The sequence below is a fragment of the Cicer arietinum genome, chromosome 6, assembly GCF_000331145.2.
Source record: "Cicer arietinum cultivar CDC Frontier isolate Library 1 chromosome 6, Cicar.CDCFrontier_v2.0, whole genome shotgun sequence".
Lineage (NCBI taxonomy): Eukaryota > Viridiplantae > Streptophyta > Magnoliopsida > Fabales > Fabaceae > Cicer > Cicer arietinum.
The window spans coordinates 10,996,240-11,010,272 of NC_021165.2; the positions used below are offsets into that span (position 1 = coordinate 10,996,240).

Below are 14,033 nucleotides of genomic sequence, written 5' to 3' on the forward strand. Positions count from 1 at the left end.
TACAACATCAGGAACAATTTTTCTGGACTGCATTTCTTTGAAGAGGTTCATGGCTTCATCCATCATTTTAATCTTACAAAGTCCATTAATCATGATACTGTAGCTCCTAACGTCAGGAGCCACTCCCCTTTGGGCCATAATGTTGAGTATACTCTTAGCCTTGTTCACTTCATTAACAAGACAATATCCATCTATTAAACAGTTGTAAGTAACAATACTCGGCTTTATGTCATTTTTCATCATCACAAGAAACACATTTTTAGCTTCTCTCAACTTCCCTTCTTTACAAAAAGCATCAACCAATATATTAAAAGTATACACATTTGGGTTGATGTTTTCCATTGTCATTTTATTAAACAAATCAATTCCTTCTTTTAATTGACCCATGATGCAAAAGCCACTAATTAGTGCATTGTAAGTGACAACATTAGGATAAATTCTCTTGACAACCATTTCAGAATATAAATCACATGCATCAGAAACAAGTTTATCTTTGCACATACTATCAATAATCGTGCTGTACATTACCACATTAGGTTGAACCAATTTCCCATCAACTCGTCTCAGCAACTCTAGAGCTGCTCTTGTTTCTCCAACTTTACATAACCCATTGATTAAAGTCCCGTAACTAACTTGATCCAACTGAAATCCTTGTGCTACCACCTTGTCATGAAAGTGCAATGCTTTATGAACCTCACCTTTAAGACAAAAACCCTTGATGAGTGTGGTAAAAGTTATTGTATCAGGATGATAACCCCTTTTGAGAATCTTTGAGAAAACAGAGAAAGCAAAAGTGATATGACCCAATTGGCAAAAACAATTCATTAAGAGATTGCAATTTACTAAGTCAGGGTTGATTCCCCTAACTTCCATTTGTTGAAAAAGGGAAATAGCAATTGAGTAATGCTTAGCTTTCACAATGGAACCTAAAATCTTGCCAAATTCAATGGCTGGTGGGGTAGGGTTCTTATGGAGCAAACGATTGAAGATTGAAACAGCATCCAGATGATTAACATTATCAAATTGAGGGTTTAGGGTTGAAAAATAGTGTTTTGGAAATTGAAAAGGAGTAAACTTTGGAATAAAAACAAAAACAGCAGCGACATACCTAAATCTTGAAATTGACATTGGCGTCTGTCACAATCAACAAATTGTGTTTGGAAGCAGATTCTCCCTTCATGTTATAAAGCTTCAATGTCAATTTCCTTGTTTCAACAAGAATTTAGTTTTGTTGCCTAAAAAGAATAAACTTTTTCTCATTATTAAATTCAGAAATAACAAGCTTTATATCAAAATATTTCTACTACATTATATATACCAATTAAATTTAAAATAAATTTAACTTCTATAAATTATAAATGTAAGAAATGTTTTAAATAATTAAGTGATTAGGTTTAAATAGTTAAATTAATGATAAAGTGTTTTAGAGAATATCAGTTTAAATCTTAATAGAAGGAATATTTGATGAGAATTGTACTCTATACCCCCCCCTCTTTTACCTCCCACCCCCTCAACCATAAGGAAAAGACTATACTGCCCCTTATTTCATCTATAAAACCCTAAAAAAAACACACTTTCCTTTTTTCACCCATTTCTTCGAAACTCTGAAAAATTCGATTCTCTCACCCTACCAAAACTTCGAACCTTTCAAACATCCGAAGTGCAAAAGTAAGGCAACCTTCGAAACTTTCGTTGAATACGAAAGTTTCGAAACATGTTTTTTTCAGAAATTTTTAAACATTCGAAACTTTCTTTGAACTTGAAACTTTCGAAGTACAAAGGTTTCGAAGGTTTCGTTGAATATTAAAGTTTCGACGTACAAACTTTCGAAGGTTTCGAACAATACGAAACTTTCGAAACGTAAAAGCTTCGAATATTCTGAAAGTTACGAAAAAAACACGTTTCGAAACTTTGAGATGCATGCAAAGTTTCGAAACCTTTCGAAAGTTTCATTTCCAGTGAAAGTTTCGAAATGGTTTTTTGGGGTTTTTTAAATATTTTTCCATTTGTTTTTAATATTGATATATTGCAGTGTCTAGAATGAGAGGTGCGTTTGGTCAAATTATTCGTAACTTGATAGGTGACAGAGGTGATGGTGTAGAGAGAATTCCACCAACAGCATCAAACAGACGACGCAACGAAGCAAATCGTCCAATTAGGCAGCGTCGTCGAAGACAAGAGGAGGTCCAGGATGATGATATTGAGTCCACCGAGCATGCACATATGGAGGAGGATGTCCCTCAGCCTCCACAGATGGAGCATGCCGCTGATGATGTTCATGATACTTCTGCACATGCTGATGAGTCGGATGATGCTGCTGATATTGATGATCAGGATCAGCAGACCGGATTTCCCGGAGGACCGACGGTGACATGTCTATTGACACAGTACGAGCATCACGTGGCTCGGAGGTTATGGGAATGAGAGGTATATGTTAATTTATTTTTATATTTAATTATTTGTTTATTTGTGTTTAAGTTTATTTAATTAATTATATATTAATATAAATGTTTAATTATATTTATTTTTAAGTTCACGTTTATTTAATTAATTATATATTAATATAAATATTTAATTATATTTATTTTTAAGTTTAATTAATTAATTGTATATTTATATATATGTTTAATTATTTGTTTATTTATGTTTAAGTTTATTAAATTAATTGTATGTTTAATTATATTTATGTTTAAGTTTAAGTTTAAGTTTATTTAATTAATTATATATTAATATAAATGTTTAATTATATTTATTTTTAAGTTTAATTAATTAATTGTATATTTATATATATGTTTAATTATTTGTTTATTTATGTGTAAGTTGATTTATGTTTAAATTTATTTAATTAATCTCAATTGTTCTGTAATTACTCGCAGGATTGTGGATCACTAAAGGTAATTACTCATGGATTGAAACTGAAGAAGTTTGCGGAAGTTCCTATGCTAGCTCCTGTAGAGCATTGGATTCAGGAATCTGGGCTGATGCATCTATCTTCAGGCTACCTCACAATGGCTGATGCTGGTCTGATATCCGCATTTGTTGGAAGATGGCATAGAGAGATCAACTCATTTCATCTGCCATTTGGAGAGATGACTATCACCTTAGACGATGTCGCGACTCTCCTTCACATCTCACCACATGGTAAAATTTTTGATGCACCTTTGAATATGAATACTAATAATGCTGCAAGAGCTGCACATGAGTACTTAGGTGCAACATGGGGTGTCCAATATAGATTGCAATGGTTGCGTGATTTATATAGTCGTCTCATTCAAACTAACCAGTTTGAGTGTGCGGCTAGAACGTATCTGTTGCATTTAGTTGGCTGCACTATTTTCTCCGATAAAACACATATGCGTGTTGTGGCGAAATACGTTACTCTTTTTATTGATTTACATCGTTGTCGAGACTACTCGTGGGCTTCCGCGGTATTGGTTTTCCTTTATGACAACTTGGGAGATGGAGTTGTCCACGACACTCGACAGTTGGGAGGTTACATGACTCTACTACAGGTATATCATTTATATTAAGTTGTGTCATTTATTTATTTAATTATTAATTTAATTATTAATTTAATTATTACGTTGTTATTTTATTATGTTAATTATGTTGCAGTGTTGGATTTACGAGCACTTTCCTAGGATCTGTAAGCGGGGTGATAGAGGAGCGGTTCCTGCGCATCTTCCAAGAGCATGTAGGTGGACTGCAAAACATGTTGTCAAAGGTGGATTGATGGCATATCGTCGGAGACTTGATGCGTTGTTGCTCGAGGATGTAGTGTTTACACCATATGATGATGATCGAGCTAATCATCCGTTTGTATCGATTTCGATGTTTTCTGGATATCTTCTATGTGGTGGAGTCTCAGTCCCATATTTGCCAGAGCGATGTCTTCGACAATTTGGTCGTATTCAGTGCATTCCGTATGACGTTCATCCGATGTCGGACAATATAGATTGGGTCTGGCAGAGTACTATGAGATCATCTGTAGAGACCTTTCGAAGGCTATATCTTGTTGCGACTTTTCCTGTAGAGGTCACTGCAGACTACTATGCATGGTACATTAGTGTTTCACATCCTTTGATTCTCCCTCCATCCACTATTGCACCTTCGAGTCCACATACTACTGTTGCTGCACATGCAGGTCCATCATCGTCTGCACATGCTGGTAGAGACCATAGAGATCGTAGAGACCGTAGTGCAGCTGAGCTTGCACATAGGGCCTTAGATATGGTAACACCATTTAGTGAGATTCATGACATATTGAGTGAATTATGTCGCTTGTATGACGATTAGTTATTGTGTTATGTATGACTGAATATTTAATCGTTCTGTTTTATATTGAGATATTTTGAGATTATCGAATGTGTTAATCGAATTGTGTTTTTATATTTTGAAACATAAATGACAACGTAAATGATAACACGTAATGAAATAAAATATATTAAATTATAATATTCATTTCATGAAATACAAAATATATTCTAATCTTCATTTAATGAAATACAAGATGATTTGCTAAATGATCGATCAATGTGTTCCCATTGCTTCATACGTGTTGCACAAGCTATTTCTCATGTCTTTGCACATTCACTACAATAGTCTTTCCATTTTTGTCAGGTAGGTGGCAAAGGACAATTAGACTTCAACTTGATATGAACAATAAAATATTAAACATTAATAAATTTAATTTAATATCATAAACAATAATAAATTTAATTTAATAAACAATGCTAATTAATTTAATTTAATAAACACTAATAAATTTTACCTGTACCCAATGATTTTCATTGACGAATCCAATTGCTAGTAAACATTCTTTTGACGGCGGTGCTTTGTTTAGCGGAAAGAATGTCATATTCAGAAGGAATATTTGATAAAGTGTTTTAGAGAATATGAGTTTAAATCTTAATAGAAGGAATATTTGATTGATTGTATTTTTTGATTTTTTGATCAAACTTCGAAATACCGAAATTATTATCTCTTAGATACCAGAAGATGAAAATTAACATATAGTATTTTTAGTCCCTATTAAGTTATTACATTTTAAATTTAATCCTTAAAAAAAATTATATACTTTTAGTCCTATTTTGATTTTATAAGGGACTTAAAGTATTATTTTTTACAAAAAAAATTTAAGAAATGTTTTAAATAATTAAGTGATTAGGTTTAAATAGTTAAATTAATGATAAAGTGTTTTAGAGAATATGAGTTTAAATCTTAATAGAAGGAATATTTGATTGATTGTATTTTTTGACTTTTTGATCAAACTTCGAAATACCGAAATTATTATCTCTTAGATACCAGAAGATGAAAATTAACATATAGTATTTTTAGTCCCTATTAAGTTATTACATTTTAAATTTAATCCATAAAAAAATTATATACTTTTAGTCCTATTTTGATTTTATAAGGGACTTAAAGTATTATTTTTTATAAAAAATTTTAAAATAAGGACTAAAATTGAATTCAAAAATTTAAGACTAAAAAGTTGATAATTTTTTATAGAGACTACAAAGTCGAATATTTTTTGTGATCTAACGATTAAGATACACTAACCATATAAAATATTTTTAAACTATCATGACATATCAGATTTTTGGATCCTTATAAATAACCATCTTTCATTTTTAATCCCTCTAATTTTTTTTTTCAAACAATGGTTTCTTAAATATTTTTCGTAAACAATTTTGGTTCATGCTTTTAAATCAATTCATATGTATTGTGTGAATTTTGAACTATTTTATATGGATATTTAGAACATTATAATAATTCATCACACAAAAATTTAAATTTTTTTAACAAATGATAAATTAAATATGATTTTTTTAAGCTTTTAACATTTAAAATTTATTTATAATTTATCTTTTGTTTAAAAATTCTAAATTTTTGTAGAGAATATTCTTATAATGTTATAAATATACATGCAAACAATAATTAAAAAAAAAAATCAACGATATTATAAGTTTATTTAAAAGTAGGGACTAAAATTATTAATACAAAACATTTGAGGAATCGGTATTTAAAGAAAAATTTTAAAATGACTAAAAATGAAATATGATATATTTAGGGAACTAAAATTTATTTAACCTTATCAATTAAGTAATTTTTAATATATTTTGTCTAAACAACTTATTTAATATATATAATTTAGTCAAATATTGCTTATAATTTGTAGAGAGATTATTTGAGTTAATCTTTAATGCTATTCATAAAATATAAATCGGTACAGAGTGACTAAGGTTCATTGTGTCAAGTAAGATAATGTGTATTTGTCTTTAGATAATGGTGGATTAGGAGTTTGATATTTGAAAACTTTTAATAAAGTTCTATTAAATAAATGATGTTGGAGATTAAATACAGAGTCAGAGGGACTCTAGGTTAAGATGTTGATCAATAAATATGTGTTGGGAAAAAATTAGAGATAACTATCTCTATAATTCAAAATATTTTTCCTCTTTTGTGCATATAAATAACCAAACAAAAAATACAATTCCACTTGACAACCATTCACAAAAAAATAAATATGAGATTTCAGAGAATAAAAACTATAGACCTAGTGTACTAAAAACTTCCACTATAATAATTAGTGTGTAAATTGTATATTAAAATAACAAACTCAGTTCTAGAAATAACATACTAAAATTGTAGATCAAACGAAGTAAATTTGCTACACATCTATTACCACCGTAACTCAATACGCAAGGATTGAGACATATTTTGTGCTTAGAAGTTTGTTGCAGGTGTCAATGGACCTCCATTTCAAGACTTAGTGTGACATTCTTTTGTTCATTCAAAATTATCTTTATTTGTGTGGAGGTAGTTTTAAAATAGGTTGTCTACAAATGATAATTTGTTCCAATGAGTAATCATTTTTTTTTTGAAGATCAACAATATGTAACAGATTGTAGGGAAGTTGAAACAACTCATAGTTTGTTTTTTGTGTCGTCTTTTTGAATTTGTGTGGTATGATGTTTTGAGTTGATTGGAACAATCTAATGAGTTTCCTATGAATGCAATCAATCACACTAACCAATTTGATGGTCTTTTTCAGGTGGTCTTGTAATGCGTCAAAGAAATAAATTTAATTTGATTTGCGATGAGTGGACAATTTGAAAATCAAGAAATGAGAGATTTTTTTTCCAGATGTTTTGAATTCAAATCTTATTATTTAGCAAGTAAGACTTTTAACATTGAGATTGATCAAATTACATGTAAAAGGATTTTGTTGTTGATATAATCAAGTTAAACTTTTAGTTTGTATTTCAAATATGTTTTGGTAATTCGATCAAAAAAATTAGGCTTAGTTGTTGTTTTAATTTCTCTATTTCCAAAGATATATTCTTTAATGCAACACTCTTGTGTTCATGGCAGCACTTTCACATACCATTTACTTTTCAAGTCATGTACCAATCTCCTTTCAATTCCTCACGGTACAATGCTTCATGGACATGTCCTTAGACTTGGATTCCAAGCTGATACTTTTATTCAAACTTCACTTGTTGATATGTACTCAAAGTTTTCCATTATAGAATCTGCAAGAAAGGTGTTTGATGAAATGCCACAGAGAAGTGTTGTGTCGTGGAACACTGTGATTTCGGCTTATTCATGTGTGTGTGTGTGTGTGATGGACAAGGCAATGAATTTGTTGAAAGAAATGTTGGTTGTTGGTTTTGGACCGAGTGCGTCGACGTTTGTTTCGATTTTATCAGGTTATTCTTCGGATTTGAATTCTTTTGTGTTTCTTTTGCAGGGTGTGTCGATACGTTGTTGTGTTATCAAACTTGGATTTGTGTGTTTTGAGGTATCTTTAGCTAACTCATTGATGGGTATGTATGTTTAGTTTGGAAAAATGGATGAAGCAAGGAAAGTTTTTTATTCTATGGATGAAAAGTCAATTGTTTCTTGGACAACTATCATGGGGGGTTATGTGAAGGTTGGGAGTTTCATTGAAGCGTTTAAATTACTTAATCAAATGCAACGTCAAAGTATTGATATTGACTTTGTTGTGTTACTAATTAGGAGACTTTTTCTTAGCTTCATCGGTTCACTCTCTTGTACTCAAATGTGGGTATGGTGAAGCGGATTATATTTAAAATTTGTTAATAATTATGTATGCAAATTGTGGTAACCTTACATTTGCTAGAAGGATATTTGATGTGATTGTTGAAAAAAGTGTTTTATCATGGACATCGATGATTGCAGGATATGATCGTTCAGGTTATCCATCAGAAGCATTGAATCTATTTAGAAGGATGATAAGGACAGAAACTAGACCTAATGAAGCAACCCTTGCAATTGTTTCATCAACTTGTGCTGATTTGGGATCACTCAACACTGGACAAGGGATTGAAGAGTACATTTTCGAAAACGGATTTGAATCGGACCAACAAGTTCAAACGTCTCTCATACACATGTACTCTAAATGTGGTAGCATCAAGAAAGCAATAGGAATATATGACAGGGTTAAAGATAAAGATTTAACTATTTGGACTTCCATGATAAATAGTTATGCCATCCAAGGAATGGGGGGTGAAGCTATCAGCCTCTTCGAAAAAATGACAACTTCAGAAGGGTTAAAACCGGATACCATTGTTTATACTAGTCTTTTGCTTGCATGTAGCCATTCATGATTGATAGAAGATGGATTAACGTACTTCAAAAGTATGCAAACAAATTTTGGAATAACTCCTACAATAGAACATTATACTTGTTTGGTAGATCTTCTAGGCCGAGTCGGACAACTTGACCTAGCTTTAGTTAAAATTCAGGCGATGCCGTTGGAATTACAAGCACGGGCTTGGGGTTCGTTGCTTAGTGCATGTAGGATCCATGGCAATGTTGAGTTGGGAGAGCTTGCGGCTGCCAAGTTATTAGAACTTAGTCCAGGTAGTTCTAGAAGTTATGTATTAATGGCTAATTTGTATACCTCAGTTGGAAAGTTTAACGAGGCAAATACAATGCGATACTTGATAGATGGTAAAGGAATGGTTAAAGAATGTGGTTGGAGTTAGGTTCAAGTTAGTGGTTGATTTAATGTTTGTCGCGGCAAATTAATCAAATTGTTGCAGTAACAATGAAAGATTAACTGAAAAAGAAAATAGATTGGGGGAACCCCTGAGAGCTAAGGTTATGCAACAAGTTGTTGAGCTTGCATTTGGTAATGTCAATAGTACTTTCAGGCCCCAACATTAGAAGAACATAAAATCATTTCCATGAATGTTGGTAAGTGCTTTCTAATAAAAAAAATCAGTGTGTAGTTGAATTTTGAGTCTGGTTCTAGTCAAAGTAAGGGCTTAAGGTGAAGTGATACTTGTTACTTTCATGTGATTCAAAACAGAGAAAGACATGTAAATTGAAAATATCATAACTTTATTATCCTATCTGATAGACATTCCTTCCTTGATGACTACTTTCATTTTTGTGCTAATGTAGATGGAAAATAATTTTTGTTACGAGAGAAGTTTGAAAAAAAAAACACAAGAATTTTATATAGCATTGTGTCACATTTTCAAGTTACAAGTAATAACATCCCACTCTTCCACACAAAATAAAGTTCGACAAAAGTATTCAATAAATTTCAAATTGCACTATACTCTCCTCCTAGCTTTAAGTATAAGCAAAAGAATCTAACTTCAAACTTTTTTTGATCTCATAAAATAAATGAAGAGTATTTTGAAAATAATAGTATTGAAATAAAAATTACTTATAATATACAACATTCTTTTTACATTATCGTTACCATGTTCATAACTTGTTGGAGCAAGACATTGAACACTAGTCTGCTTACAAGTGATAATTGAGACCTAAAAGAGAAAATACAAAAAAGTATAAGTGGAATACTCCATAGGTTAAACTATTTCTACAATCCACATGATAGTTCAATGAAAGGAAACAAAGACATTAATGGAACTCAAGTGTACAAATATTAAAAAAAAATGAAAATTACATCTCAAATAAGAGCAACTGTATAGGGATTTGTATAGCATTTCTCTGTCACAAGGTTATTTTGTTATGGAACATAGTTTATTACAAAATTTGGAACGTTACATTGATCAAATTGTATGTAACATAATTTTGTTATGGATATAATCAATGGTGCTCTCAACTCTTAATATACATTGACATAACTTACGATTAATATGCATTGACTTAGTTTGTGTTTTTAGTTTATTTTTTAATCATACTATAGAAAAATTGATATTGTCTTTTGTTCTTGTTCTAAACCTCTCTTGTGTTTAAAAGAAAATACATAATTCCTAGGCAGGATACATGTTGTTCGAAAATAGAACTATTTAACAATTTGGTTTTGAGAATGATTGCTTGAAACAAAAAAACATAGCTAAATGAAAAAGAACAATGCAACAACATCCTTCAACCTTTGCCAATTTCCAAAAACCTCTTTATCTATGGAACTTGATGATTAGAGACTCTAAAAATTTCCTTTGCCTGTTGCCTCTAAGTATCTGAGCCTAAGGATTTGACTCTGATAATCTGTCTCTGCTGAAAATGATAATGATATTTATGGAAGATTGTTGAAAATAATAATGACATTAATGAGAGCTAGTGTTGGTGTGGATTGAAAAATAAGGATATGAGGGATAACACACACTAGTAGTGTTTATAAGGTGGAGGTATGAAACTTGAGATGTGCTCCAAGGGATACCCCAATTTTGTAAAGGAGGAAGAACACATGCAAAATTGACGTCCACACGCGCGCACGCTGCCATCGCCATCTGTCCAGCTCGGTCGCGCCTGACTTGGGCTAAGTGGTGTATTATATTTTAGTATATGAAAAATTAATAAATTATTTATTTATTTAATTTTAAACGAATGCTTGTGTTTTTTATCTCTCATTGATACGTTAATTACGTAATTGTCCTCCACCGAGTCAACATTCAACATCTGATCTAGTTGGTTCCTTGCCCCCAATTTCGCACTCAGTTCTCTGGTCAAACCCTAGCTATTTTCTCTTTTCTTGGTGGACTCGCTCATCAAATTGGAACGCACGTTTCTGTGGTAAAAAACCTAAAGATTGGAGTGCACGTTTAGTGTATCATACCTAATGGATCACTCTTTTTTCTCTTATCCAATTGCATATTTTCTCTATAAATAGAGGGTTCTCCTCAGTTGGAAAATCACACCAAAAGCTCTCCGCGTCTTTTCTCTCTTCTCCCCCTTTCTTTCTCACTTCCTCTCTTTCTTTCGAGTGATCTTAGTACCATATTACGAGTGGCAATCATTCGACTGCCATATTGAGGGTGTAATTCTAGAATGGTTTTCTAAGGTGCAATAGAACTCCGATATAATGTATCTAGGCTATTTTATCCTGAAGACTTCATGGTTGATAGTCTGCCTTGTACAATTTGGACAATGCCTCGAAACGTCTTAAGTGAGCGACCTAATCTGTGACTCAACTCATTAATATTTTTCGGTGGCATAAATTGTTTTTTCAAAGTTTCTTTCGAAATTCAAAAATAACAGCCTCTAAGGTTTAACCTCTGAAGATAGGAATTTAAAGTCAAGTGCAACATGCTCCAATAAGCTTCCTTCAACAACGCAACTCTGATATATAATGCTACTCTTTCTCGACTAAGTTGCCTTTGACAAGTAATTCAACACCAAAAGATGATTGAGTTTGACTCTAAACTTCACATTACTTCTGACTCTGATTTTTAGACTTTGCCTCCAACAAAACCAAAGTGTCTAACTCTAAGGAAAGTCAATGTCTATGATGAAAAAGTCGACATCACAAGAAAAATTCAACATAACGTGAAAAAGATAATGCAACATGAAATAGTCAATTGAACATAATAAAGTCAACGAATTTGACTATGATAAATGTCACCACTTTGGAAGCTAACTCTAAAGACATGTTCTACACACGACTCAGAAACATAATATGATGAAGGTTCACTGCCTCTGATTGTGATACTTAAGATTCAAACGACCAAGTAGTTAATTTTGTCCACACTCTAATGGATTGAAGAAATGCAATGCAAAAAATTCATTATTGAAGTGGTAACTTATAATTCTCTTATTGATGGTTTGTGCAAATTTGGGAGAATGTCATATGATTTGGAGCTTGTCGATGAGATGCATGATAGAGTTAAACCACCTAATATACTCACTTATAGTTCTATCATGGAAATATAGTTGGGTTGGGATTTTACAAATAGTATTGCATTTGCTCTAGCCAATATCTTATACTCTCATTTTATCTCATGTGGAGTAAACATGCTTTTATCTCATGTGGTTCTGTCATAAAGTGAACTATTGTTCACATATCAAGTAACTTAAAAAAAATTCTTTTAAATACTTATACTTCTGCATAATAATTCTAATCTTACAAAGCTTAAATGTTTTAGAATACTAAACATAAGGTTGAATGGCTATTCTAAGACCAACAGGCACAAGCTTGGCATTTAAATTTATGTGTAATGAGTAGAATATGTGTTAAAAGAGAAGTATTGAGAGTTGGAAAGGTCATGAAATTGTTTTGAGGAACAAAGCTTATAGATTAGATCTTGAATGCTTGTAGGAAGCATGCTTCTTTTCTCTGCATAATTGCAGATTTTGGTTACATGTGATGTTAAATCGTAGACTAAGTGTTTAAAATTGAAGCAATCATATATGATATTTTTTCACCTTCATGAATTCATCTACTTTTTGAAAATATAAACTTGTTGTAATTAAATTTCATGTTTTTAACCTCATCATAGTGTAAGATGGTTTTACCTATGCACATTAGAAAAAGTTAAAAAGTAATTATCTTTAATAAGATTTTATTGTATTTTTCTATCACCTTTTTTAGATATGTTCAAAATAATTGATAATGATTTAAAAAATTAAAGTTAAAATATTTATTTGAACTAATTAATTATTTGAACAACATTTTGTGTAGTGTATATTATCATTGTTATTGTTGTATTTCTATTCATTTTTCTTCTATAAAATTTATTAATGCATTATTTATAATGAAATAGTATTTGATGTATTTTTATTAACTTTTAGATGATTGTTGGGGTGAACTTAATCGAGACTCACAGGTAATATATATTAACATTTTGTTATAATATAAGTAGTCTTAGTGTAAATCTTCATAAATTGGTTCAAAATAATTTTGAAGTTTTATAAAATAGTCTTATTTTAGATTTTCAAGTGACAAACTTCACTTGTTCTCATATTTTGTGAGCCTAAATTTTTTAAACAGCACAAAATTCACATTTTCTCTACATGAAATTTAATGCATATGCACTTACAATATAAAGTATCAATTAATCACATTTGTTGGATCATTAAAAATATGTAACTTAAATCATATTATATCTTAAATGTCATACAAAAAATATTATTATATCTTAAATGTCATACAAAAAATATTTGGTAATTAGTTGACAACGTACAAAAATTTACGTAACAAAATCGATCACATTCTCCATACGAAGTAGGGGTGGGCAAAATTCAGTTATGCTTGAAAACCGAACCGAATCGAACTGAACTGGTTTTCAGTTCAGAAAAAACCGAACCGAACTAGTTTACAGTTTGTAAAACCGAACCAAACCGGTTCTATAAACCAATGAACCGGTTTAATATTCCAAACCGAACCGGTTCTCAAAATTGAAATTGTTTACACATTTTCACTTTTTGCCCAAAAGAATTTGGAAAAAAAGGCATGCATTCACAAGTGATATTGAATACCAAAATCTAATTTAAACGCTGATGGAATTGAATAAAAAATCCAAAAACTGAAACCACTATCAAAGACATCAAGTTTTGTACTAATAATGGATGAAATCCATCCACCAAAATGAAAAAAGAAAGAAAAAAGCCCACTAGCTCAAACATACTACAATGAAGGCTTTCCTTTAGCTGGAAACAATGTGCTACTGCTACTATTCTTCCTTTTTATCTTCTTAGCAGATCATAGTAATGCTCTGGCTTTCTGTAATCTGACATGCAGATAGCCTGATATCACACATAAAAAGTTCTTCATAAGCTTACAAATATAATGATTCTTTAATCTGAATATG

At 31.2% G+C, this 14,033-nt stretch overlaps 3 protein-coding genes across 4 annotated transcripts in view; 1 reads left to right on the forward strand and 2 right to left on the reverse strand.

Moving 5' to 3' along the window:
• LOC101494369 (uncharacterized) overlaps positions 1-1,202 on the reverse strand; it is a 2,805-nt gene extending 1,603 nt beyond the window's left edge. The window contains exon 1 of the mRNA XM_073370441.1: positions 4-1,202. Within this exon, the coding sequence (XP_073226542.1) occupies positions 4-1,128 (1,125 nt within the window). The 5' untranslated portion in view covers positions 1,129-1,202. The remainder of the gene's footprint in view (positions 1-3) is intronic.
• Positions 1-14,033, reverse strand: part of LOC101492971 (uncharacterized) — a 61,217-nt gene that overhangs the window by 1,938 nt on the left and 45,246 nt on the right. Inside the window, exon 3 of one of the 2 annotated variants that reach the window (XM_073370411.1) lies at positions 13,715-13,968. The exons of the other annotated variant lie outside the window; for it this stretch is intronic. The gene's annotated coding sequence lies outside the window, so the exon portion shown is untranslated. Of the gene's footprint in view, positions 1-13,714; positions 13,969-14,033 lie in introns of those variants that run through there. 2 annotated transcript variants of the gene reach the window in all.
• The window catches only part of LOC101495325 (putative pentatricopeptide repeat-containing protein At1g03510), a 15,953-nt gene continuing 9,358 nt past the window's right edge, over positions 7,439-14,033 (forward strand). The window contains exons 1-3 of the mRNA XM_027331007.2: positions 7,439-7,829; positions 8,206-8,619; positions 8,722-8,990. Of these exons, the coding sequence (XP_027186808.2) occupies positions 7,439-7,829; positions 8,206-8,619; positions 8,722-8,990 (1,074 nt within the window). The remainder of the gene's footprint in view (positions 7,830-8,205; positions 8,620-8,721; positions 8,991-14,033) is intronic.